The sequence below is a fragment of the Rhinichthys klamathensis genome, unplaced genomic scaffold, assembly GCF_029890125.1.
Source record: "Rhinichthys klamathensis goyatoka isolate OS25496 unplaced genomic scaffold, OSU_Roscu_1.1 h1tg000687l_1, whole genome shotgun sequence".
NCBI lineage: Eukaryota > Metazoa > Chordata > Actinopteri > Cypriniformes > Leuciscidae > Rhinichthys > Rhinichthys klamathensis.
Genome location: NW_026607115.1, coordinates 805,906 through 833,137, shown reverse-complemented (window position 1 = coordinate 833,137; position 27,232 = coordinate 805,906). Strand labels below are relative to the sequence as shown.

At 39.0% G+C, this 27,232-nt stretch overlaps 1 protein-coding gene across 3 annotated transcripts; it reads right to left on the bottom strand.

The window, feature by feature from the left end:
* Positions 1-200: 200 nt before the first annotated feature.
* Positions 201-26,680, bottom strand: rlim (ring finger protein, LIM domain interacting). 3 transcript variants are annotated; one of them, XM_056241983.1, is made up of 5 exons: positions 26,540-26,680; positions 25,579-25,773; positions 3,944-4,048; positions 2,917-3,841; positions 201-2,886 (listed from the first exon to the last, which is right to left on the bottom strand). In XM_056241983.1, the coding sequence occupies exons 2-5, from the start codon at positions 25,745-25,747 to the stop codon at positions 1,656-1,658; spliced, it is 2,430 nt and encodes an 809-aa protein (XP_056097958.1). In that variant the 5' UTR covers positions 25,748-25,773; positions 26,540-26,680; the 3' UTR covers positions 201-1,655. The 3 variants fall into 3 exon arrangements, with proteins under 3 accessions (XP_056097958.1, XP_056097956.1, XP_056097957.1); XM_056241981.1 differs by having other exon boundaries at positions 201-3,841; XM_056241982.1 differs by having other exon boundaries at positions 201-3,835.
* Between the last annotated feature and the right edge of the window lie 552 nt (positions 26,681-27,232).

Genomic DNA, 27,232 nt, shown 5'->3' with positions numbered 1-27,232 from the left:
AACATATACGTGTGTGTGTGTGTGTGTATATATATATATATATTTATTTATTTTCACAGCATCACGTTTTTGAGATGTTCAGGGGAAAGTATTGCTAAATTCGATTCCTTGATAGCAGGGCTGTATGATTCACTTTACGTTTCTTTGTTCCACAGCAGCACTTAACATGATGGGACACTGGTGAGGCCACAGAGAAATGGTCAGGTGAGGAAATCATTTTATTCATTTCAAACACAGCAAACTGGAAGCTAGTCAAAATATTGACTCAAAATATAACCTATAAATATGCTGACAAAATTAAGAAATTCTATTGAGTAGCTCGCTCTTATAATACATGACCTCGGAACTGAATGCATTTTAACAATGGTTGGCTTGCTTACGATACATGAAATGTTGATGTAACTCATGGTTGAGAACATTTTGCTTGGGGTTATTCTTCCAAGTCAAAACAGAGAAACAAAGGAAACAGAATTCATCTACTGTTTCTAAATAACACTGCATTTTTTACTTGCACGGGAATAAAGAACCTTAGCTCCCATATGAACCAACCATTACATAATGAGAAAAATAATTTCCTCCTCAGAGTAAGATAAATGGTGCTATTCTCAATGTACAGAACTGTTAGAAAAACTTCCATTTAAGTCTTCATTTTAAATGTTAATATTTACAGACTACAACATACAAGTCAATTTGTCAAAACTTCCTTTACATTTTCCTTATTAGCATTGCACAACATTGCCTATATGCAGCCAAGTTTATTTCTTAAGATATATGAAACATGTTTGAGTCAGCTAACTGATGCATTATTGTCATTTGGGAAGACAGGCGGAATTACAACCTGATGCGGCAACATAGCATATTTACAGCCTTTTTTGTTTGTTAAAAAAAAAAAAAGTGTCTGACCATATGGTTTTCAAAACCAGTATTGCGGAACACTTTCAAATGCCAAATCAAAATCTATTCTATAAAGGATGACAAATTCATTAAGAACTACTCCATGAATGTCCTACTATTTATCTGCATTTAATAATTTATGATAATGGTGCAATTGGTACAACACATACTATGCTTTCATACCAACACGCAACCAACAATGTGAAACCAAAATAAGATCAGATGCAGCACAGTGTGACAGTTTCAATGTATTTTTTCCAATTGAAATGTATTTGTGGATGCTGAGCAGATTGCACCATTCTTGATCCTTGATGCAATTTTACAATATTATCAAATCATTAACTTTTATTAAAACACAATCTTTGTAATGATCTGATAATACTTGCTTAAAAGTACAACTCAAATCTCTCTTTTTAGTACAAAAGTATATGTACCACTCAAAGGTATTTCTACATTGCCCCTCATCCTATGATTTCGTCAAATGTTGCTCTTCAATTTATGTAAAAGATAAGGGATTGCAGCACGGTCTTGCTCGGTTGTGCCTTGCACCAATATTTATTGTAAGATGGGTCAAAATACACTGATGTATAGTTCGTGGGGGAAAATCTTGGCACCAGCAAATCTGATAAAACTTAATGACTTCATATAGGATGTATGGAAAAATCTCAGTAAGAGTCCTCATATGACCAAGTAATAAATGTAAAAGGAAGAGAGGAAAAGAGACATTAAACCTGTCGAGAGTGCCACAAAACCAATTGGGGCTAGACAACACTCTCGCGGTTGGTGGAAACAAGAACCGCTCTGCGGCAAATAGGGCAGGTTGAGTTCTCTGAAAGCCAGCGGTCGATACAGTGCACATGGTACTCGTGAGAGCAGGGCAGCTTTCGCAATTTGTTGCCTTCAGCATACTCTGTAATGCAGACACTGCAGGTTTTGAGTGCATCGCTTTCACCAAAGTTTCGCATGGATAGGTTGTCAATCTGCTCTTTGGTGAGACCTCTGGGCTGGTCATCATCTTCCTCGTTGAGCAAGAAGAAGTGTGCAAGCCGCAGAAAGGGCAGAGATCCAGTTTCATCCAGGCTGATGGGAGCCCGTTGTCTGCCTCGGTTCTCCCGAGGACCAGCAGCACCGGGAAGTCCACCTTCGACTTCCCTTTCCTCTGTCCGTGCCTCTAAACCACCCTGGTTCGAGACTCCATGCCCAGGAAGATGGGAATCCGCTTCACTTGCAGCAGTTTCAGGAGAAGCATCAGGGTTACCCAGTGCATCTGTAAGGTCTGCTGGTGGGCTGTCTTCACGGTTTGAGTCTGGATAGTCCGAGTCCATAAAGTAGCTAAGTTCACCGAAGCCAGTCATGATTTGACGAATCATAGACTGCAGAGCCAAAGAAGTGGCTTCACCAAGTCCAGCATCTGAGATCCTCCGAATGGGAATGCGGATAGTGCTGACGTATGTTCTCACTCCAGCCCGCTCAGAGCGGGAGAAAGTCCGACGGAAACCCCCGCGCTCAGTCTCATATAATAAAGTGTTATTGGAGGTCTGAGAACGAGACCTTGTACGGTTAGCAATGCTGTCTCTCTGGCGGTACTCTCCGGGACGCACCCTACGTACCTGCAAATCCAGCATTATGGTTGGAGGACGACGACCTGAAGCTCCTGCTTCCCCAGCATTTGTCTCTCTTTCCTGTGGTGTTCCAGGTAACTCAGGTGCTGCTCCCAACTCTTGAGTTTCCATATCCACGGTGCTCTGCCTAGACAAAAACAATTGCCGAGTCCTTGAGCTTCCCTCTACCTGGGGCTCAGGCAGGATCTCAGGATGGCGAGAAGGTATGCCATGCTGAGTAGGCGGAAGTCCATCCAATCTTTCAAGGTTGAGTGGTGAACGTCCTCTTGCAGTACGAGCCCTTGTCCGTCGCTGCTCCGGGCTTCTACTGCGAGCCCTTATTTGACCCCTACGTGGTTGCTCCACTGTAGGCAAGGTTGGAGGAGCCAAGGTTGGAGCAGCCAAGGTTGGAGCAGCCAAGGTGGGAGGAGCCAAGGTTGGAGGAGCTAAAGTTGGGGGAGCCAAAGTTGGGGGAGCCAAGGTTGGGGGAGCCAAAGTTGGAGGAGCCACGGTTGGAGGAGCCACGGTTGGAGGAGCCACGGTTGAGGGAGCCAAGATTGAGGGAGCCAAGGTTGAGGGAGCCAAGGTTGGGGGAGCCAAGGTTGGGGGAGCCAAGGTTGGGGGATCTAAGGTTGGGGGAGCTATGGTTGGGGGAGCTATGGTTGGAGGAGCTATGGTTGGAGGAGTTATGGTTGGAGGAGTTATGGTTGGAGGAGTTATGGTTGGGGGAACTATGTTTGGGGGAACTATGGTTAGGGGAACTATGGTTGGGGGAACTATGGTTGGGGGAACTATGGTTGGGGGAACTATGGTTGGGGGAACTATGGTTGGGGGAGCTACGGTTGGGGGAGCTACGGTTGGGGGAGCTACGGTTGGGGGAGCTACGGTTGGGGAAGCTAAGTTTGGGGGAGCTATGGTTGGGGAAGCTAAGTTTGGGGGAGCTATGGTTGGGGGATCTGGAGCATTAACGTCCCCATTTAGAGACAGGGTGCTGGGAACTGCCAGCTCTGGCTCTACTATAACAGCCAGCTCATCAACCACTGGTTCCTCAACCACCTCTGCAGTCTCCATAAGACTCTCCGGCTCAGACACAGGGCCATCTGCTCTTTCCTGGCCCCCTTCCAGCCTTTCTGTCTGCGTTTGCTGTTCAGCTATGTTGCGATTGACATTGATCTCCAAGCTGAAACGGAAATCACCACTGTTGGGATTGGTTTGGCTCACAGCCCGCCATGACTGGTTACCCCGGTAACCGCTCCTTGTTGTATTCCCCGTCTGTCGTACTGTGTTGAGCCAGTCAAGAAGGGTCTCACCGCTGGGATTTTCTTCAGTGCCCTCCACCTCTGTTGCTGAGAAAAACAAGAAATTATTAAAACAGGGCAGAATCACAAGTAAAGTCACCTGGATGGGTATGGATTTTATATACTAACAGGGCAATTTAGTTGACTTACCACCAGGCCCCTCCCTTCTTTCCTCAGTAGTGCCATTGCTGGGAGACTCAGGGCCATCCTTGACCTGCCGAAGGCGGCTCAACAGTTCATCTGCTGTAATTTCACCTAACCAAGAAACAAATTAGTTAGAATTATGACACCAGAGAAAAAGTGGGTATTTTGCAGGGATGTGTAACCTAGGAAAAGTCAATCAGACCAATGAAATGTATTGCTTACTGTTGTCCATATATGCAAATTTTCAATGTTTTTCCGTTAAGACCTCTTAAAGACAACCAACTTTCAGAAGCTATGAACATTTAAAACAGTCTTGTTCTTTGGAGAAAAAGGTTAAAAAACACCGACAACCCTTCTTGCACTGAGAGGAAATTCCAAATGGTCATTCAATAAAAGGCTCTCTAGAAATCTCCTCCCTCTAACACCACCTGTCTCTGACTAGCAACAGCATGCTGCAAATCATAGTTCACTGGTGTCATATAACATATAACAGTCTATAACAAAGTCCCAACCAAACTTCCTGTTTCAATGGGAAATAGAAAAGTGTACTAAGCTCGTCACCAATGGTGGTTAATGGGGTACACCCCATTAACCACCATTGGTGACGAGCTTAGTAGACTTTTACAGACATATGTGTTGAGCGTGATTATTAACAATTTAGTACCAATCACAGACATATCTGTTGAGCGTGATTATTAACAATTTAGAATGATAAAGAAATATTCATGACTGAAAAAATAAAGAGCGGGACATGCATGATGTTAAAAAGATGCGGTGCTCACGCTGACTGCCACCTGAAGAGACGCCTCTCTCAGACAGCATGCAATGCTGAATTCAGTGTTCTTTCGTGGCTTTTTGCACTTGAATAGTCAAATACACACACAATTCTCAAAATGACTTAAGGGAACAAACAAAAGAGTAAACACCAGATGTGTGTCAGTATATCAGACCTCTGCATTTGGTCTTAAAGTGACAGCAACCTCATAAACCTGCTGCTGTGTGAATGCTATTAAACTGCAAAAGGCAAAGAGAAAAATCACTCACTGCACTTGACAATGTTGTATCTAGAGCTGTAATCTCCCAGTCGACTAGTTGATTTATTGGTCGATTTTTTTGCCGTGTTAAAGGTGGGGTAGGTGATTTTCTTTTTTGACCATTTTTTCAAAATCACTTGAAATCCTATTCCTAACCCACTTACAGCCACTGAGTTAGAAGCACTGAAATGAAAAATAAGCAATTTAATCATCTGTGGAACGGGCAGGACTCGAAAAACTCCAGCCAATCATTTCTAAGACCACCTAGAATCATTGGACAGTAAGTGTGTCAATCAAACGGTCGGACCATACCCCCCTCCCCCATCCCCCTCACGCACGTGTCCCCTTCGTGCACATACTCAAAGCTCGTGACCCAGTCACAGTGAGTGCAAGTCGCCCCGGTACAGAGAGAGAGAGAGTAAGTGCAATCTCGCGCATCTGAGTTTTGCAGATGCATGATTGCGTGTCCATGTTCTGTGAATGGGTGGAGTCAGGGCCAGCTTTGGAGGACAGAAGGTAGGACCTTTTGAGTTGTCTTTTCAAAATCTGCCGGACGTTTTTCAAATCCCAAACCCTACCTTTAATTTCATCAGGTGGAAAGCACTAATTGCTAATGGGGGTGTTTTCAGAGCACCCCTGTTTCACAGGTAACAGTTTGTCTTCAGAACACCCCCCTTGTTTTCACTTTTTTTGGTTTAGCCCAACCCAATGCCTAAACATAATGCGCAATTGCGCTGTGCCCACTGTTTGTATTTGTTTTATGGTTTATTCTTCAGTTATGCACTTTATTTAGTTTCTGCTCTCGTCTTGATCTGGTTTGTTTAATAAATATTTATTTGTGTGTTTAAGAGTAAAAGCTTTAGGTTAATAGTCTATTCGTGTCTCAGCCTTGAAGCTGAGCTCCTATGTTCAGCCTCGCTCCTTGCGAGGACATGCACAGAGTAGGGATGTCCCGATCCGATCCACAGCATCGGTATTGTGCCGATTCTGGCCAAGAACGCTAGATCGGAGATCGGAGGGGAGAAATAAATATGATCCAATACCCATCCAACAATGCTCGAATATTAGCAAATCCCTTGCTGCGACATCCAGTTAAGCGCAGAATGCAGATTGGGCGGTTTTGCAATCTATTTTGCAGGCAAAAATGAGTTTGGGCGTGTGGATAAAAAATTGGGCTGGTTTCGGATCAGTTCGGCGGGTTTTTGTAGCTGAAACACCGGCACTTCAGATCCTTCTTTCGGCGACCCTCTGTTCAGCAGGAACCCTCTCTCACTCACATACACACACATCTCTGATGACATGCCCACTAAACTCACAACAGACACTGCCTTCGGTGTACTAAAAACACGGTTTTGCAATCCGTCTCCTCAGTTTATAAACCGTAGGCTGTAAACTGTACACAAGATTTTGACGCATATCCAAGCAAGTGTTTGAGCGGAGTGTGGAGCACGCACTGCATGGCAGGGAGCGCGGGCGCACACACTTGCGTTACCCTTTCAACAGTGGAAACAACTTAAAATACTCTATAATTTCTGGTCATACAGAAAATAACAATACATCATTCGCAACTATTTTTATTTGTGTAAACTCACAATAACAAGAAAACGTTGTGCTTTTGTAAAATAAAATAAAACAATCAGGCGCGCTTATATGGTCTCGGTGAACTGGATCGCGTCTCAAAAATTAACTTAAACAAAATATAGCCTACCTATGTAGGCTAAAGCTGGAAATGTCCACTTTTAAACTAACAAATTCAAATCGAAAGCAAACGTCTGATTAATCCATATGAATTTCTCTCTAAAGGCGCATCCGCTTTACAGCGAAGATGGAGATACGTTTCCAGCCGACACTGATAGAAAACACTAGTTTATTAATAAACAAGTGAAATGCATCGTTATTTTTTCAGACACATTAATTATTATTAGCCTATAAATCACCTCTCTGTATGGTTCCAGAGACATGGCTCTTCTCATTTAGCACTGTGGGAAAAATATTTCCGGGTTTGGCCTTAGAAAACCAGTAAAATCTAAATTTTCTCCATATTAATTTGTGAATATTTTAAATGTTTAATAAAGGGGCAAAAAGTCATAATCTGAAAATAAGTCAATATTTATTTTTTTGCGCAGCACTTGGTGTTCCTACAGTTCAAATTAAAATGTTGGTGTTCAAATTAAAATGTTGGTGTTCAACTTTGCGGTTTAAAAATACAACCGTTCATTTTTCGTTTTACGGGTTAAAAAAGGAAAAACGAATGGACGCAAAAGTACACGGATCAATTGGTAATTTTAAAGCTTGTCAATGATTAACTTTAAACCTGTTGGTAGCTTTAAGTACTGAAGTAGCCTACCTGTATTTTTTTTTTTTTTTTTTTTTGTGGTGTTTGAATAAAGGGTGGCAGTCTTTCATAATCAACTGTTGTTGTGGACAATATACTGGAGAAGTATTTGTTCTCCATGATTTGAGTGAGATGTTTTTAGGTTGCTAATTGAGCAAAGTGCTTCCATATATTTTATTAGTATTAGTTCAAGAAAAAAAAAAAAAAAATCGGATTGATATCCGGTCTCGGAAGTGAAAAAGTGGTATCGGGACATCCCTAGCACGGAGCGGCTGAAATTATAGTATCTGTCAGTTATTATAACATATGACAATCAATTGTCTAAATGCCGCATATTCCTCAACAGTTCTTGTGCTGATATCACTAGTTGACATAGTACTATTTTCGGAAATCATAGGCTAGCTAGCTATAATATTGCAGAGTTGCACAGTTTATGAGAAAATAGTTGCACATGGATTTTTGTGATACAAAACCTCTAAGATACTTTTCAATAGTATAATGTCTTCTAAGCCAGTGGTTCCCAACCTTTTTTTGTCTTAGACCCCCTTTTTCACAAGAAAATATTTTAGGGCCCTACTTCACATTTAATGATATTATCGCTCTTGTAAGCTTGCAGCAAGGATGACAAAATATGTTTGTTTTTTCAAACGAACGGTATGTTTATGCACAAATAATAGCCTATAATATTGAAAATACAATAACAAAAACATCAGTAGGCCCTTTGTAATTTAAAAACGTAAGCCTAGGAGAAGCCTATAAATTGGCCCTATTTGAAATGCAAAAACAAAAATATTCACACTGGTGTGTGTAGGCAAAAAAAGAAAGAATATAGGCTATTACTAAATTACTGTTGTCTGGGGCCTCAATACTTGCATGTTATTTGTAAAGGCTTTATCAATGTGAGGCTTTATTTATACGCTTTCGGCGCTATAGCGAGCGTAAATAAACTTGCATTTATTAACAGAATAATGCGTCTTTCGGAAGAACATTGTAGCCGGAACTACTTCTCTCTGTGTACGTCTATGACGAGTCACACAGGAACTGGGCTACTCCGCAGCGGCAGCGATCCGAACCAGTGTAAAATAGTCCCAATGTAAATCCTTGTTATAGGTGTACAATAGTGGTTCAGGATAAGACAAAAACACGAATTGGAAAATGGATTCATGATGAACTCGCTCATTATATACATGTTGTAAATTTTGAACAGAAAAAAGTTAAGGACTTTTATTCAATGCTCATTGCTCAAACCTTTCAAAATATGACGCGACCCCCCACAGAGCTCGCTGAGGCCCCCTTGTGGGCATCGACCCCCCTGTTGGGAACCTATGTTCTAAGGAAGTTATCAAGTTATTGATGCAGAATTTTGCATCAAACGTGAGTTTATAAACTAAATTAATCTGGTCTTTATGCAGTAGCTGTCCAGAAAGACTCTGAAAACCACCGACTTACCAGGACAAGAAATGTCCATTCAATGCCATCTTCTGGCAGGCCGCACGGCTAAAGGATGCTCCAAAATAACATTCCTCTCAACTGTTCTGGGAAATAAAAGAATTTAATTGTTTCATAAGTTTGTTTACTTGTTTATGAGCACATAAACAACAGGCAAACCATTAAAGTAAAACTCAAAGCTAAATGGGAATATGTCTTCTTACAAAAAGACCTAAGATGGGAACTGAAAGACCCTGTTTTATTGACAATTTCAGAATCAAAACAGCGAGACAGCTGAGTGTGTTCTGGTCCTTAAAAAGAACATAGATGTGCACTCTATGGACAAAAGTATTGGGACACATCTCTTAATTACTGAATTCAGGTGTTTAAATCAGACCCATTGCCAAAGGGGTATAACGTCAAGCACCTAGCCATGTAGTCTGCATTTACAAACATTTGTGAGAAAATGGCTCGTTCTGAGGAGCTCAGTGAATTCAAGCGTGGTACTGGGATAGGATGCCTCCTTTGCAATAAGTCTATTTGTGAAATTTCATCCCGGCTTGATACTCCATCCATGGTCAACTGTAAGAAGTATTATTGGAAAGTGGAAGCATTTAGGAACAGCAGCAACCACGTAAAGTCACAGAACAGGGTCACCGATTCCTGAGGTGCATGGTTCGTAAAAGTTCATAGGTCGCCAACACATGCTGATGCCTAAGCTGAAGAGCTCAAAACTTCCACTAGCATTAATATCAGCACAAAAACTGTGCGCCGGGAGCTTCATGGAATGGGTTTCCATGACTGAGCAGCTGCATGCTTCACTTTTGTCCATATAGTGTAGCTCTCAAATTTATTGGGCCTTGAGTTCAGTTCAAAACATTCAAATGCATTGTCACGGGAACATATTTTATCAGGGAGGTGCTGGGGGAGGTAGGGTTGTGCCGATAGACGATATCATCGTCCATCGTGATGGCTGACAGACATCACGATGTTAAGCCAGCATCGCGATTTTGGGTTTATTACAGCACGTGAATTCATCAGTTTCTACCGAAATACATGGCCGGTGAACTGGGAGAAGAATAGAGTTGACTTTATAGTTCCTTACACTGTGTGTCTGATATTAATAAAACCCGTCGGGAAATATATGTGAATGGGTTGTTTTTGCTGCTTCCATAGACACCATTGTGTATTTTACAAACTATAAATGTATTGTTTTGCTATATATTATATGTATTTAAATGTCTGAAACCTAAAATAAACATTATGTGGTTAAAAACACTGAATAGTTGTGATATATGACAAGCGTTGAGCGCGTCCGTCTCTGGCTCAGCACCAGCCACAGCGCGAAAGCACAGTGTGAATCTGGCAGTTCTGTCACGTCACTGTACATTCGCTCTTAGTGCTCAGCTGCTGCAGAGCGTGCCAAAATCAAAATTGCTGATGAGATGTAGAGGAAAATATCTCCGCGTTGTGCCTACGCCTCTTAGCTGTTCTAAATCCACTGTAAAACATGGCTTTGCGGGGCTTATTGATTAAGTGAAAAATTTGAATGTTAGCCCCGCCCCTCCTCCCAAATCCCAATATCATCGTCCATCGCGATGTTTCACTGTACACATCGTCTGATGCCAAATTGGTAGACATCGCCAAACCCTAGGGGGCGGTGCTGTGGTAGAGTGTTTTAAAGAAAATCCTAAAATTAAACAGCCCAAACAAGAAGATGAGCATACGAATGAATGAGGACAGAGTTATGCGAGAACGCTCAGACTTCATGATAAATTTTAAAAACAGCACAAAAATCTGCATCTTACGATCTTACCTTATAAGACTCGCTCAGGAGTTAGTGCCAGTTCACACAGAAAGAAAAAAATGTCAAAGCAAAAACGCAAGACGCGGGCAGTGGAACAGGGAAAAGCGTTGTTTAACTTATTTCAACTTGAGCGCTGCGTTTTTAGAACGCGGTGTCATTCGCGATAGCAATTGTTAACACGGCTAGTGTGTTCACAGAAAAACAATGGAAAAGTAGCAGAGAGAAAAACATGTTATGTGTGAACAGCTGCTAATGCCGATGAATGCCTTTAATCAAGACATCTTTATTTAGTTTTTCACCGATGTCTGAGTGAACATGCATCAAATGAGTGTCAAATGAGTTCTGTGATGCTGGTCCTTAATCAGCGTAGTCACATCACTCACTTCATGCGAGATCGGCTATATCAATATCTTAAAGTCATAAAACCATATTCGACAATATAAAAACAAAATAATCTTTAGAGTAATTTTTATAAAAGGTGGTTATAAAAATTCTGAAAAATGTTGAAAAACAAAACGTTATTTAAAGTCGTGTCATCTTAAATTTCAATGTGGTGTAAATTTCAATTTCAGTAGTGACATCATAGCAGCTGTCATCATCACCCCTAGTTCCCACGCCATGCTCAAATGTGTTATGCAGTGTTCAGTGATGCACCGAAAATTCAGCAAACAAACAATAAATGTTGTTTTGACGCTCTTTAATAAGGTGACAGAGTGAACATAAACCAATCTACTAGTTCTAGTAGGGCTGCACGATTAACCGAAATAAAATAGAAATCGCGAATTAGATAAAATTGATCTGCTTTTGAAGAAAAATCATAGTATCGTGCATTCTATCAGTTCAACTCTGGCGCCTGCATCTCAACATACTGTACAACGCGACGCACATTCACATCACATCACATGTAAACGCAGAGGTAGAGTTACACTCACGGGACACCGCAATTCACAAAAGTTCATGTGCGTCAAAGTCTTGCTAGGTAAACATATCATTCACGTGCTGATGGGCTGTTCTAACATCCGCTTTTCTGAGCGCGTTACACCCGACGCTCACAGGAACTAAAGCCTGTCACAGCGCCTGCACACTGAAGAAGAAAGAAACTTGAGAGAGTAAATGATGACAATTTAAATTTTTGGGAGAACTATCCCTTTAATGTTAATAAAACAACAAAACACAGAGGAAATCACTCACTGCTCTTGACTGAGAACTTTAATAGAAGCTTTAATAAGCTTTTTTTGCACTTAAAAAAAATACAAATTTATCGGTATCGGCATCGGGGAAAATTAGTTAGAAAATATCGGCATATCGAATATCAGCCAAAATCCTATATCGTGCATCCCTAAATACCAGTGTTTATTTTTGTTATGATATGAATTTTTTATATACCGCAATTCATACTTTGCAGTCACATGACTACCATGGATACCTGGCGGGCAACAAAAGCTGACAAAATGGCGACAAACAGTGGCCAAATTGCAGCCTTGCAAATTTCTAATACTACAATCAATTAACTATTTAGACCATATGTCACCGAATAGATATCAAGAAGAAATTAAGATACTCGGAACGTGTGGTCCATACACAGCACCCGCTGATTTGTTTTCATTTGTTTTCATTGCTTTGAAGCTGGCAAAGTCTCTAACAGACTTGGAGAAACTGTAAGTAATACGTAAACGCAGTACAACAGTAACGTGTCATTCATTCTCCATGTATTCATCTTCTCATCATATCAAATCAAAATCACGTACAGATGAACGCGTTCTCGCCACCTACTGGCGAACGTGTAACCGCGTTTATGTTAAGATTACACGATTGACATAGTGCATCCAATCGCACAACAACTATCTGGCATGTCGTTTACACCTCAAAACACCAACTTTTGTATATTAAAACTGGCGACGTCCTGGCAAGATCCTTGATTAGTTTACTGGGTTTCGTTGCTAGAGAACGACGTTCTTGCCCGCCAGCCAGTACTTATGACGTCACGTGCAAAGTATGAATACCGGTGTATGACGCTTTAATAACGATCGGAACGCGGCGCGACACTGCATTGCAGATCTTTTTACTAAAGTAAAATTAATAATATCAGAATGAAAACGTTTTTAATTACATATGTATAAGTAGTAAGCAAAATGTACTTAACGTGAAACATAGTGTTATAATTATATAAAGTATTGCTTGTGTAACGTAGCGTTATATAGGCAGAATGAGCTTCAATACTGTCTACACCGGACGCGGCCGCTACTGCTCACGTCGCAACAGCTGTTTACCCGAGACGCGGAAAAGCGCCCGTTACAAAGCAGAATGGGGCATCAGTTTACTGTCCGAGATATGACGCTCGCGCAACGCATTTTAATCAATGTTTCATCAACCAATTGCCTGGATTTAATACATAAGAAGTAAATATAGCAAGCAGACAATATAATCAGGACTTCTCAGCTGCGCGCTTTCCCTAGTCATCACAAGCTCACACAATACGTAACAGAGGCTGGCAGCAGAGAAATCAATTCTGTGAATTACACTGCGCAAATCAAAAGTAATAGGCTACTACCCACCGGATGAAGAAGGGATGGCTCTCAACAGAACATAAAATATTCATTTTATTTTATTTTTCCTGTTCGCATTTATGAGGAAAAAACAACGGACGTGACGAGCTCTGAAAGCGGCACTAAACGACTTTAAAACTTTCACAGAGCCCTCAAAACAGAAAGCACAAAGCCTTTCATTAAAGTGAATTTCCTTTTGTATTAATTGTATCTTAATTTTAATCAATGTTTCATCAACCAATTGCCTGGATTGATTTAATAAATAAGAAGTAAATATAGCAGACAATAGATAATCTCGACACCGAGGTGCCGGCCGGCGCGTGAACTGCAACTCGTCTTATAAATTAACCAAAACTCAGCAGAAATATATCTATATTGAAATGTCTACTTTTAAACAGAACAATTCAAAACGAAAGACAGACTGCTCTCTGCTGTAATCCGTATGAAATGTGCATTTCTCTCTGGCGTGTTCACTAAAGATCGCGAGTCAGCGTCGTCAACTTTGCAGCGACACTGACTGAAAACACTTGTTTATTAATAAAAATTAAAATGTCTCTTTGCTATATTTGATGTATTCACAATCGTTACTTTTGCCAGTTCTTTGTGACAGCTTTTATGTGCTTTATTGGCCTTAAATGAATCACCGCACCCGCATTTTTAAAAATATTAATTTATCGGCCATTATAAAGGCCGATACCGATAGTTAGGAAAATGCCTAATATCGGCGCGCCGATATATCGGTCGGGCTCTAGTATTAATACTAGTGTGGATTTTTTCTGCAATATTCACTCATGACAGTAAAATAGGGCATTGTAAGTCAATCCACTGCAGTATTTCCTCTCTAAAATTCAAATTATTGGCCGCTTTGGAGCGTTGCTGCGATACGTCAACGGGTCCGCCATTTTGCGGAGGGCAAGACTACACTGTAATCAAATGCAAGTAAACGGGTGAGCTGCGGTTTTTCTGGATAAAAACAAAAACTGGTTTTACATTTATCAACCGATTTCAGTGGTTTGTATGTGGTGTACAAAAAGATCCATCTCTAGTTATTTAAAATCTCGATAGTTAGACTTGTAAAATATATTTTTTTAATAAAGAATGGTCAAAGCTCAGGCTTGTCATGTATCTGGCTTTTTATTCTTGGATAAGAATGGTGAAGACCCCCATACTGAGATATAATTTCAGTTTTCTTATTGTGGAAAAAGCATTTTCTGTGATTGACCAGATTTTAGCAATAACAAAGATAACTGATGGATCCTTTATGATAATACATATGTTACGGCACAACTACAGTGCAATGCAAATAGTAAATATAACATAAAGTGAGAAGTAATAGTAAATAGTTTAGTCAATAAAATAAACAAATAGTATACAGCAAATAAAATAGTAATGAATAGTATAATTATATAATATCATATGTACAATACAATCATAAAAATATTGATAATTGCATAGTTTATTAAAGCTGCTGTCCGTAGCTTTTTTTGGGTTAAAAATTATCCAAAATACATATTTGATAAAATACATAACCAGCCAGTGTTCAAAACTATCTGCTTGCCTTAGCTCGATGCAAAACGGTAAGCTTGTAATAATGTTTTTAATTTTAGTGGTACTGGTGGATTTCCGCGGGAGATTCGAGCATGTCTTTGCGTCATTACGTCACATCTGTACACATAAAGAAGGAGTCTCGGCTAGTAAAAGCTATATTGCTGTGAGGATGTTGGAGGTAGAGATTTTTAGCCTTTTCTCACAGCACTTGATATAATTAAACTTATCAATTTGATGGCGGATCCAGAAAGGTTCAAACGACGATCATCATCAGTGACAACTAGAGACTCACCCGCTGTAAAATGCAAAAGACTTCGTTCGGACTTCGGAGTGGCTAACGTTACAGAAAAAAAGAGACTGCAACCGGACCCATGCGAAAATAAGGATAATATCGGAAGGACATTACATGATGTAGTCACGCAATGCTTGCTGACGTTGTTAACATTAACAATTAGAGAACATAGTATAGCTACTTTGCACGGTTTTGCGTGAAATGATAACTTATAAGCAATTGTTAGATTTAATCAGCGCGATTTACTGCAATGTCAGAACCAGAACAAAGGTGAATGTTTCTTACTAGTTCAGATGACATTTCCCGGTGAAAATTCTTATGTTGGTCATACTTCCAAAAAGAATAATCTGTGATTCTGAATGACAATATCCACATCGGCGCGGTGACTGACAGCCGCACACTCTCCTCAAACACTGTGTTCATCCGCGCTGTGCCGTGTCGAGGGTGTTGAACTACAACCCACTTAAAGTTGATAATTCCGCGAATGACTGCAATTGCAGATTTCGAACAGAGATGGCGACAAAGAGGAAAAATGCCGGACTGCAGCTTTAATAATCCTATAATAGCAATAGAATAAGAAATATGAATTACAGAATATACACAATAAAAAATAAGTTAAATAGTGACTTATATTTAACTCTTTTTGTAAAATTTCAGTTTTATTGATCAGTAATAGCCATTATAACAGAAGTAGCTTTAGTCAAACATACAGCAGGATACAACGTTAAAATAGCCTAAATATAAAGTTATGAAACTTCACTTTGCCCTCAGCCAAAACGATTTACCAGGGAACCATTTATAGATTAATGAGACCAAAGATCGTCCGTTAGATATACACAAGACGAATTATATCTCATGTTTAACCACTAGACTACAGACATCCGAGTCAGCGGCAAAACTTCAGAAGCACTGGCCGAGGAAAGGCTGTTCCAGGCGGGGTAGACGAGCGCTGAGAGGCCGGTGAACGCATGGATCACACAACTCCGAAAACGTCAGATCAAATTTTTAAATAGGCGCTATCTTTATAAACAAACCACATATTTGAGCTTTAAACAACTACATTGTCGACTGAAAAACTATTAAAACTACATTTTGTGACACAATAGCAGTAGTATTTTTAAATTTATCCTCTGAACGTTACTATTACTAATTAAATCATGACCAAATTCAACCAAAAACAAACGTTCAGTCTTGCTTGTGAAAGGTAATTCCTCGAAAGCTGTTTTCAATTGTCTGGCGATGTGTACAGCCCCAAACAGCGCACAATTTTTTCAATTCCCGGTATGAGAGGTATGGGAAAGTTGCCATCCCCAATATGGCGGCGCCGTTGACGTACGCTCCTATGTATTTATTATGTCTATGGTTAGTTCACCCAAAAATTTTAATTCTGTAATTTACTCGCCCTCAAGTTGTTCCAAACCTATATGAGTTTTTTTCTTCTGCTGAACATAAAAGGTATTTTGAAGAATGTCGGTAATCACCATTTCTTCTTGCCCAAACAGGCCCCATTAACCTTACATTGTATTTTTTTTCTCCATACTATGGAAGTCAGGAAATACAGGTTTTCTTAAAAAAAGAAGAATATTGTGTTCAGCAGAAGAAGGAAATACAGGTTTACAGGTACAGGTTTAGAACAACTTGAGGGTGAATTTTTTGGGTCAACTATCCCTTTAACACACATCACACACCACAGGAAAATCTGATAAAATAATCTGCATTCTGCAGAACCATTAAAATAATCAAGGGTTTGATTTAGGATTGTTGGAAGGGCAGAATTGGGCCCAAAACCGGCCAGATTATCTTGTAGTTTGTGGATGCCTTCATGCTCATAACAACCTATTTTGGGGTAAAAATAGGAATAATAATACTTCTCTCTAAGGAAATTTACGTATGTTTTCCTCCAGTGTATAGAAGTGTACAGGAGGGTTTTTTTTAGATGCATAAGATTTTTCAGGCAAAAAAATTAAGCGATCGTCAGATTTTTTTAAATCAATTTAATATTTTATAATAAAAATGTACACCTTTCTAGTTATTTAATATTTTAGGCTTTTTTGTCAAATATAAACGATAATAATAATAATATATCCATTCTTAAATATATTAGTATTATATAGTGAAATAGTGTTATTACAATAGTAATATTTCTTATTTTGTTTAAAATAATAATAATCATGATCATAATAATTATTATTAGTCAGATAAAAACAACTTTTTGGGTCAATTGTGCAGCCCTAAAAACAACCACAACAAACCTAATGTTCTTTATCATTATTTTTAATTCGCATTTGCATTTTAAATCGCAATCTTAACCAGAAAAATCGCAATTAAGATTTTTTCCTAAATCATGAAGCCCTAAGTTACAGTATAGCAAGAAATATACATTAAACATCTGCAGATATGTTGAAACAAACAGCACAACTTACTGGAATGTCTCATATCTCATGTAATCGCTCATGCATCGGTGCATCACTAGCGGTGAATGGTCATGAATCACATGTCAAACATCATTGGTTCTCATCACTGGCATCAAACGTGGTGTGATATATTTTGAGACACCAGGTTTGAATATGTTTATATGCGAGTAAGATGAGAGTGACGATCATGGGAGATTTTCTGTGTATAATGACTGTAATATAAGAAACTTCGGTCTGTTCCTCAGCTAGCAATCGTATGGCTTTAGAAGACTTCTAACAGCACACAGTACAGACTAGGGCTGGGCAATACGTCAAATATTAAACGATATCACAATTTGTTTTGCTGACGATATAAAATTATGGAATATCGCGTATATTTGCTTATAAAGACAGTAAGCCAATTTCACTTCCCTTGTTCTTCTCATGAGTGACGGCTGATAGGCGCTGCTGACAGACGCTCCCTTGCATATTTGTGTAAAGCGTTTTGTGAAGAGCATCAAAGGTTTATATTTACATTGCGTTTTGCATTATAGCCAATCACAAACATGTCTGTTAAGTTCCACAAAGTGGTCAATCAGAGGTGTTAAAGTTAGACAAAATCCACTCAATGCCGCTCCAAACGCTGGAGATCGTTCAGCGCGCCTCACTGACTGTTCTACACATTCACAAATCCTTTCATTATAACCAACAAAGTGTAAACACAATGTAAATAAGAGATTCAATGTGAAGTATAGATAACTTCTTTGATTATAACAGGGTTTTTCCTCAAGAGTGCAGAGCTGCTAAGTGTTTGAGGGACTTCGGTGATTATAAAGGGAAAACTCGTTTTTTGTTTATAACCCATTCAAAATTTCAATAAAAAAAAAAGTTAATTATGCTACTAGCGACACACTGCAGTTTCTGGATTGACAACCATATTTAAATGTGAGATTGAATCTGAAAATGCAATAATTGACAGTGATGGGACAAAAAAAAAAATCTGATAATGTATGTCACGACAGATGCATGTGCATTAAAGGTTCTCTAAGCGATGTCGGGTGACGTCACTTCTTGTTGACGTTTAAAGTATTGTCAAACAAAACGGAGGCTAGCTAGACCCTCCCTCCTCCTCATCCGCGCACTAACCCCCCAAACCCCGCCCCCAAGTCCTTCTTGTTGGTGATTGGCTGGAACTGTTTGTCATGTTTCGTGGAGCGGGTTGGCCCAGTTTGTTTTTGTTGCTGTTTGTGGAGCCTGGGCTGTCTACAGAGATCGCGTTTCTTTACAGTGTGTTCAGGGGACAGGCAGCCAGCGGTGAGTGAGGAGATGTTTGCTGTATGTGACAAAAAATGTTTTGGCCTAAAAAACGCGTGACATCGCTTAGAGCACCTTTAAGTCTTGAGAGTAAATTAATAGACCTGCCACTTGTTCTATTAACGTGCTTCTTTGTTCGTCAAAAAAAAACTTTTTGTAGGAAGATTACGCTTATTGCAAACTTTTTTCAAATAGTGATGATTATGCAGTAAACATTTTGTATGTCCTTTGTAACAACAGCTGTTCTATTCAGATTTTTTTTTTTTTTTTTGAGAGAGAAAATGCAAAAACATTGACGTATACATCAAATAACATCTTCAAAAACTTTGAAAATATTGGGTAGCACTTTATTTTACACTCCTGTTCAGTGTTCCCCGTGTTCATACTAGGGATGCACAACTAATCGCACTGAAACCACACGCGATTTGGCGAAGGCTGTGATTATTTTATGCGCAGTTTGTCAGTGCAGCGGCTGATCGGTAGTAAACACTGCTCCATATGAACACCAGAGGGCGTCTCACACACACACACACACGCCAAATATGCCCCGCCGCAGAAGTACAACAACACACGTCATTCCAGGAAATCCCTATCGCTAGAGCTGAGTAAACAGAAGATTGACACGCTTTGATTAAACATGACTTATAAACACACGACTGCCTTATTCTGTGTAAGAAGCACATCATCTCACAGAAGGATGAGCTCAACTGTGGTTATGAAGTGAGTTTGGAGTAAATGCATGTTATCAAATGTTGGACAAGATGTTATTAAATGCTTCTCAAAGCTGTTAGACACACGTTGCTTTTTCAAATGCATGTTATAAGTGACTCAAACTCACAGTGCTTTAAGATGAGCAGCGTTTACAGAGCCATGCGCCAATCAGAGGCTGCGCACAAAAAAATAAATAAAAAAAAGTTTCGCAGCCTTTGCGATTTCAAAATTGCGATAAGCCAACTTGATTTAAGTGTGATTACATGTAAATTGCGATTAATTGTGCAGCCCTAGTGCATACTATGTACTTATTATAGCAATTTCAATAAGTGGGTAATTACTAGGTACTAACCCTAAACCTAACCCATGTGGTTACCTTATATTACCCAGTACTTTCTCAGGTAACTACACCGTACACGTACTGTAAAATAAAGTGCAACCAAACAGGGGTGTAACGATACACGTACTCGTATTGAACCGTACGGTACAAGGCTTTCGGTTCGGTACGCATTACAAACCAAAACGATTCGTTGGACATTTTTCCTGCCGACCAAAAACCACCACAACGTTGCGCAACATTAAATGGCAAACGTAATGAAAGCGGAACGAAACTCATTATTTTGTGCTTCACGGACCGTTGATCAGTTTGTAACTTTTGCAAATAGCAATCGTGGTCCTGGACAGCGAGTGACCTTGCACATTAAGATAAAATCGGATTTTCTCCAGTCATTGTTAAAAACAAGCTAACAAAACTTCCAGACTAGGGCTGGGCGATAAAACGATAACGAGGCGCGCGCCTCACGGACCGTTTATCCGCTCGGCTCAAAGTCCAAACGGCAGCGCAGCGGGAGCTCACTAGACTAGAGCAGAGCAGACGCGTTTACTCTGATCGTCTCGCTCACGAGATCCAGTGAGAGAAGCGCTTGAGTTCAGCGAAGAACACAAATGTTTAAAGGCAGATGAAACACCGCTGACAAACAGGAGAAACACTGAGCGCAACGATACAGTCAGAATGTGAATTGATCCTGAATCCATTTAGCCTACCATAGATTTACTGTAAGGTTAGCCTAGTAATATTAACTGCACCATGAAATGTGGCATATACATATTGAATTGTATAATATTATTAATGTAGACAATGTATTAAATGACTAATGGAATATAATTATAGTATTTAATAATGTATTTAACTGTTAGGCTACTGTTTTTCATACAAATACCATAGAAACCATAAAGTTACAGTTTGCCATGATAGTGAGGTGCTATAGGTTGGGCAGGGCTCGACATAAGCAATGGCCCGATGGCCCGGGGCCAGTAAAAGAGTATGTCGGGCTAGTTGATTGGCCAGTCACTGGCCCGCGCGGGCCAGTGAATGGCCATCAGCAAAACAAACAGCAAACGTCATATACAGTGGCGCGAAGAGTGTCAATGTTACTTCAGGTAATAACGTGTTAAAATGTCAAAGAACTACGAGGCTGATACGAGAAAGAGGACATTCCTATAGGGCTGGGCGGTAAATCGAGTTTGTACAATATATCGATTTTTTTTAAACGATATGGAATGAGGCAATACTGTTTATATCGATACAGTAGTTTGATACGAGCACATCTGAAAAATAGCGGAGTATAGCCTACGCAGTGTGAGCTCCTGCAGTGAAAAACATAGTACAATTTGTCCTAAACATGACACAAGCTTATATTAAGCACTTCAAAATAACTGGTAATATAGTTAACAAGTTTAAAGCAGCTTGCCCTGTCAGATGCTCTGACAGATACTGTTGCTGACTGACAGATAAATACTTGCGCTGTTTAATGCGTTTGAGACGTGGTGCTTTCCTCAGTGCTTAACTTACATTTTAGAGGTATATTCTCCATCTGTAAATGTTAGAAAGTCAAACAAATATGTCCATTTCACTGTCAGGAGAGGACGAGCTTCTGCAAGTGAATCTCTGCTAATATTCAAGCTTCCGTGAACGAGCGCTGCCGCGAGCACGCGCGCCTAACAGACGAGCACAATAGAAGAGTAGCGCAATAATTCTGACTAAAATATACATCTTGCTAAAATATTTGTTGTTGGAGACAATAAATGTGCCATATGTGGAATTTTAAACCTACAAGTAGGCCTATGTTTTTATGAAAGTGAGCATTATAACGGGGTAATCAAATGCAGGCTATATAATTAGTTGTGCTTTTGTTTTTATTTTCATTTTTAGTTTAGCCTTAGTCATTTTAAAAACAAAAGCATTATTTTTGTTTTTAGATTGTAATGTTAGAATGTAATGTGATTTTAACCTTTTTGCACGTAATATATTGCATGGCCTACATTATATTCAATATATTAGTTTCCATATCCTTCAATATCAACATTGTTTGGATATCATTGAGCAAGATGTGAAATATTTTTTTTTAAATAAATACAGATTTTTAACCAAAAAATACCGAGATATGATTTTTTGGTCATATCACCCAGTCCTAATTCCTAGTGTCATGGAAAACGCAGTACACCTGGGTGGAGAAAGGCGATGAGGGCATGTACTGTTTCGTTTGCCGGAAATTTACAACAAAAGCCGACCAAGATGCAAAATGCATAACCGGCCTGCCGAGTGCCGACGGGCTATCTAAAAATAGTGTAATCAAATTCCCCCCTAAACTTCTGCCTAGCCGCCCTAAAAATGTGTGATTAAGTGTAAGCTACACAAATTTGTGTTCGCTTCAGTCTTGTTATAATCAGATTCAGCGCGTTCTTCATTTTTTCTTCATTGACAGTTTTTTAGGTCATAAATGTTAAACGTATGACAAAAATAATCAGGCAAACTAATATACTTTTGTCTAATTTCGCCATTTTGAAGTGAAAATATAGCCTATGTAACTCATCACTCATGTAATGTAATGTAATAATTAGTTTACTGTCATTGTGAGGGGACAAGAAAAATTAATCCTAATGTATACAATAAATACAGTTTAATGTAAAAGTGCTTTTCATTCTATTTCTTTCAGGGCCAGTAAAAATATAGAAGGGGCCAGTAAAACTCTGATCTACTGGCCCTGGGGGCCAGTGGGGATTTTTTTTTATGTTGAGCCCTGGGTTAGGCTTTGCCTGGTTTTATCTGTGGTTATCATGATCTAAATGCATGATACTAGATGACCAATGGTTAATTTTAATAAGACTCAAACAGTCAGAATATTACATTTTACCAAATTAAACATGTTACTGTTTTTGTTAATGAACATAAATTTAACAGAGTAGTATTAGCTTGAGTTAGGATGCAGATTTACTGTCAACTCACTGTCAAATATGCATTTCGAGACAAAACATGTAATTTGAATATTGCAGCATGCACTGCAAACTGCTGAAGAAATATTTTTCTATTCAGATATTAATTTTGTTAAGGAAAAATGACAAATATTTGAATGTTCTACCTCAGATTTGTGAAATGTTCACCTGTTTGGCAAGTGTTTGTCATGATATGTTCTGGCAATAAAGAGTTAAAACCACAATTAACGCTCTGGTTTATACAACTTTCACTTAGGAGCAAAAATCTGCCTGTAAACTTGAAAGAAATAAAGATTTGACATTTATCGTGATAATTATCGATATCGACTGATATAAAAAAAATATTGTGATAATTTTTTTGGGCCATATCACCCAGCCCTATTCCAGACTTTACGTTAGTGAAGCGGCCAGAGGGATCGTTCTGCCACCACCTAAGCTCCGCCCACATAAAAACATCACCATGTTTACCAACTGAAAATTGGTCTATATAGCAGGGTAAAGACCAGCACTGAAATTCTGTAAAATGTCTCCTTTGATCTTTCACAACAACAAAAAACCATTAAAGTAGTGAAATAATTACCATTTTCATTGATCAAACCTTGATTTGAGAATGAATTGTTTTGTCCGACCACGTTGAATGTTACTAAAAAAGTGTCAGTGACCTCAGAGGCTCAATAATTCATCTATGAAGTTCTAGCGTATGCTAACTTCCACTGAATTCTGCAAGTCTCATGAGAGAGATAAATATAAAACTGGATGCAGGGAAACCACATCGTTACTCAGTAAAATGAAATGCGTGGCTAAGGCAAAGAGGATGCAATTCATACTTCAGTAACACTTCAATATTGAGAGGAAATGAAGTTCGAACCAATAAAGGTCAGTGGCAATTACTCTAACATGTAGTCTGTATATTTGCTCTAATAAGCCACTGTACCTTATATTTGCTGCGCTATAACCCACTGACTGAAAGACAACAGGAACTACAATTTCTGCTGCACTCAACTAATATGGTCCTTCATGTGGTTTAGGTGTTAAGACCACATCAAGAATACTGAAAGCTTAAATGTCGTTCACTTTAAAATCCAAAATAATTTATTTCGAATTAAACAATAAACATTCCGTGTCAAATCAACCAAATTTAGTGAACTTACCCGGCTGACATTTTGATTTTGTTCATATAAATAGTGATGAAAGCCAAATTATCAAATGCCATGGATATATTTATTGAGTAATCCACTATTTTGTAAAGGGGGGTCAAAATGACAATTTTCACCTGAGATTTGGAGCCAGATTACAGGGGGTGAAATGGAGAGCCTAAGTCCCTCCCCTCCGCTTCCGGCTCATGGGACCTTATTTCGGAAGAAATATGTATGGCGGTCAATGGCGAGAGACAACTCATCTTTTTATTCCGTCTGAACTGTGCCCTGAACTACACATATGATGTTTGTCAATTTAAAAGATAATTCTGAAAGTCAAGAAAGTCGCAGTTTGTCATAAAACAGAAGAGTAACATTTAGTTTTATGTGAAAATCGCTCAATGAACTACATCTCCCGGGAAGCGAAACAACAAGCAAGATCCGCTGCTCGTGTGTGTGCAGTCTGGTACAAAACACTCAGGCATGACGGCGTAACGTTACGATTATAACGTAAGACTTTAGAAATAACTACAGACGTTAGCTTCAGTAAAGTTAGCTTCATTCATTGAGAGAGAAAATGGGCGCCTTTGGGGTTTGTAGTCTTTGTAATTATGTATTTTCAGTCTTGTACCTCAACAGTTTTACATCAAACTGCGACTTTCTTGACTTTAAAATGTATCTCTTAAATTGACAAACATCATATATGTAATTCAGGGCACAATTCAAACGAGATCAAAATATTTGTTGTCTCTTGCCATTGACTACCATACAATATTTTTCCTAAATAAGGTCCCATGGTGGTCGACCGGAAGGGGAGGGACTTAGGCTCTCTATGGCAGCATAATTATTTTATTTTTTACCTATTAGTTAAATCTGCTGACAATAACCATCATTTTTGCATTATTTTGCATGAAAAAAATTGAGAAAGTCATTTTCAAGTTTTAAATATCTAAAACTTTCAATGAACTTTAATTTTGTAAGTTACCTGTATTTTATTTTGAGTTATTAATACTTAATCAAAACAACCCAACTGCACTTTTCTTTTGGCGTCTTCATTTTTAAGGCTCTATATGGTTCAATCCCAGAGATTATGGGATTCCATTGTAGCTCCACAAGTTGTACACATTTTCAGTGCTCAAAATTTGCGGTTTTCAACATTATTTGTTCTTCCGACATTCCTCTTTAGAAGAAAAAAGAATCCGCTGTATACAAAGTCACCCACATTTGGTTTTTGACCACTGAAAATGTGTACAATTTAACAGTTTACTCATGGAGCCATATTAAGATCCCAGTATCTCTGGGATTGAACCATATAAAGCCTTAAAAATAAAGACACCAAAAGAAAAGTTTAAGAGCTGGAATCTAAAACCATACTGATATTTGTATTCCTTTGAGTAATGGCCAACTTTGTAAAAAACATCCATCTCCACATTTATGAATTGTCACCATTGGTATATAACGCAACATTGCTAAAGACAAGAATTGACTATCAGACCTACCAATCTATGTGTAATAACAAAATAATGATGCTGTCATCTTTCTAAAGTCATTATCTCCCCACTGTAATTTGGCTTTAAATTATAGGTGAAAATAGCCATTTTGACCCCCTCTACAAAATGGTGGATTACTCAGCAATGGCATTTAATATCTTTCTTCAGAAAAAAAAAAATATGAACAAAATTAAACGTTTGAGCCGGGGACCTCTGGTTGAGTTGACAAGGATGACACTGCTATTACACATGACCAAAATGTCTCAATGAAGCCATTAGTAGTTGTTTTGCACAGGAAAAAAAAAAAAAAACATTTTAAAAACAAATGATTTACCAGGCGTGCCAAGCAGATTGTTGTCTCTCATGAGCCTATAGTCTTCCTCGCTGAGATTGTTGACAAACTGGTAGAAGGCCTCTTCTCTGTCCAGCCGGTCCAGCTGTCTCCGGCGTTGTGTTTCAGACTGATCACTGCTGCCCTGATCTGCATTATCCTGACCCTCCATCACTGCGACCCAGATGTCAGATCCAACTACAACACAGTGTCAATCAGTCAAAACACACACACACACACAACCATTGAATTCAACCCAACATAAGAAGTATGAGACTATATAATAAATGATTATAGCAATCATCCAGTACCATGGCTTCACTATATGATAGCATCACCATCATCATCATATGGCCACACAGTTACTATAGGCTACGTGTCTTTTTAATGTTACATGTAGCTAATAAAAATGGTTAAAACGTGAACGTGCTCGGTGACTAGAATAATCTTCTTAAAAAACGTAATATTGTGAGTTAGGCTGTGATCTTTCGAGTCTCTCTGTTCAGATATAAAGAGCTGACTGAAAACAAAATGGCATCAGCGAGCTAAACAGGCTAAAGCTCGGGAATCTCAAGGAAAACAACCTTTAACTTGCGTGTGTCCTCGATGGTACATACAATTAACACAATGAATGCATTACCAATGGCAGCGAGTCCATTAAGGTGCTGCTAGGACTAATATTACTAATATTACAGCAACGGTATATTTCGTAATGTGTGACGACAAACCTCTCGCCACCAAGAACTGGGGAAACGGGTGAAGGCTAATGTTAGCTGTAGCATGAGCTCAAGCTGGGCTCAAGTTAGCTCGCGAAGCCTATGGAGAAACGGCTCTCTTGTTCATGCTAAGCTAAAGCGAAGCTAATGTTAGCACGGCTATGAGATAAAAACAGCCAGCGAGCTCTCCGTCATTTCGACGACCACAATAACTGACTGGTGAAATAAGCACAAACACAGAAGAATACCTTAATGAACTCGTCGAAGCCTTATCTAGTAACAGTTCCCTTATCTGCCTTGTAGATGTTTATAAGTGTTATTCTTGACAGCTATTCAGGAGTACATTTTCTCAAGCGTCTCTTCGGCATGAATCTACTTCCGGTGTGCGGTGCGAAAACGTAATACAACTTAAAAGTCCTTATTTAACGCTGAAATAGAAACTCACGTTAGGCTATGTCAACATTGTTGTTGGAAGTAGCGTTTGTGCCAAGCCTAAGAACAACTCTTTAAATCACTGTACAATCACCTAATGTCGCTTATTTCGGCTGAATATTTAGCTGCTACCTCCATCCGACTCTCTTTTGAATGTGCCCCAGAGATAATATCAAATACAGCTCTGGAAAAAATTAAGAGACCACTGCAAAATTAGCGGTTCCTCTGGAATTATTATGTAGGCCTATCTGTTCGAGTCAAATTACTTTTTTTTTTTTTTTATTATTCTACAAACTACTGACAACATAACATTTCTTCCAAATTTCAAATAAAAATATTGTCATTTAGAACATTTATTTGCAGAAAATGACAACAGGTCAAAATAACGGGAAAAAAGATGCCATATTTTGCAGACCTCTAATAATGCAAAGCAAACAAGTTTATATTATTTTTTAAACAACACATTTCTAATGTTTTAACTTAGGAAGAGTTCAATATTCGGTGGAATA

What these genes read in the sequence shown, in the direction of transcription:
- rlim (XM_056241981.1), bottom strand. Translation starts at nt 25,747, where the DNA reads ATGGAGGGTCAGGATAATGCAGATCAGGGCAGCAGTGATCAGTCTGAA. An exon ending in CAATCTGCTTGGCACGCCTG is followed by an intron (nt 4,049 to 25,578) that starts GTAAATCATTTG and finishes TTTCTTGGTTAG; the next exon opens with GTGAAATTACAGCAGATGAA. An exon ending in AAGAAGGGAGGGGCCTGGTG is followed by an intron (nt 3,842 to 3,943) that starts GTAAGTCAACTA and finishes TGTTTTTCTCAG; the next exon opens with CAACAGAGGTGGAGGGCACT.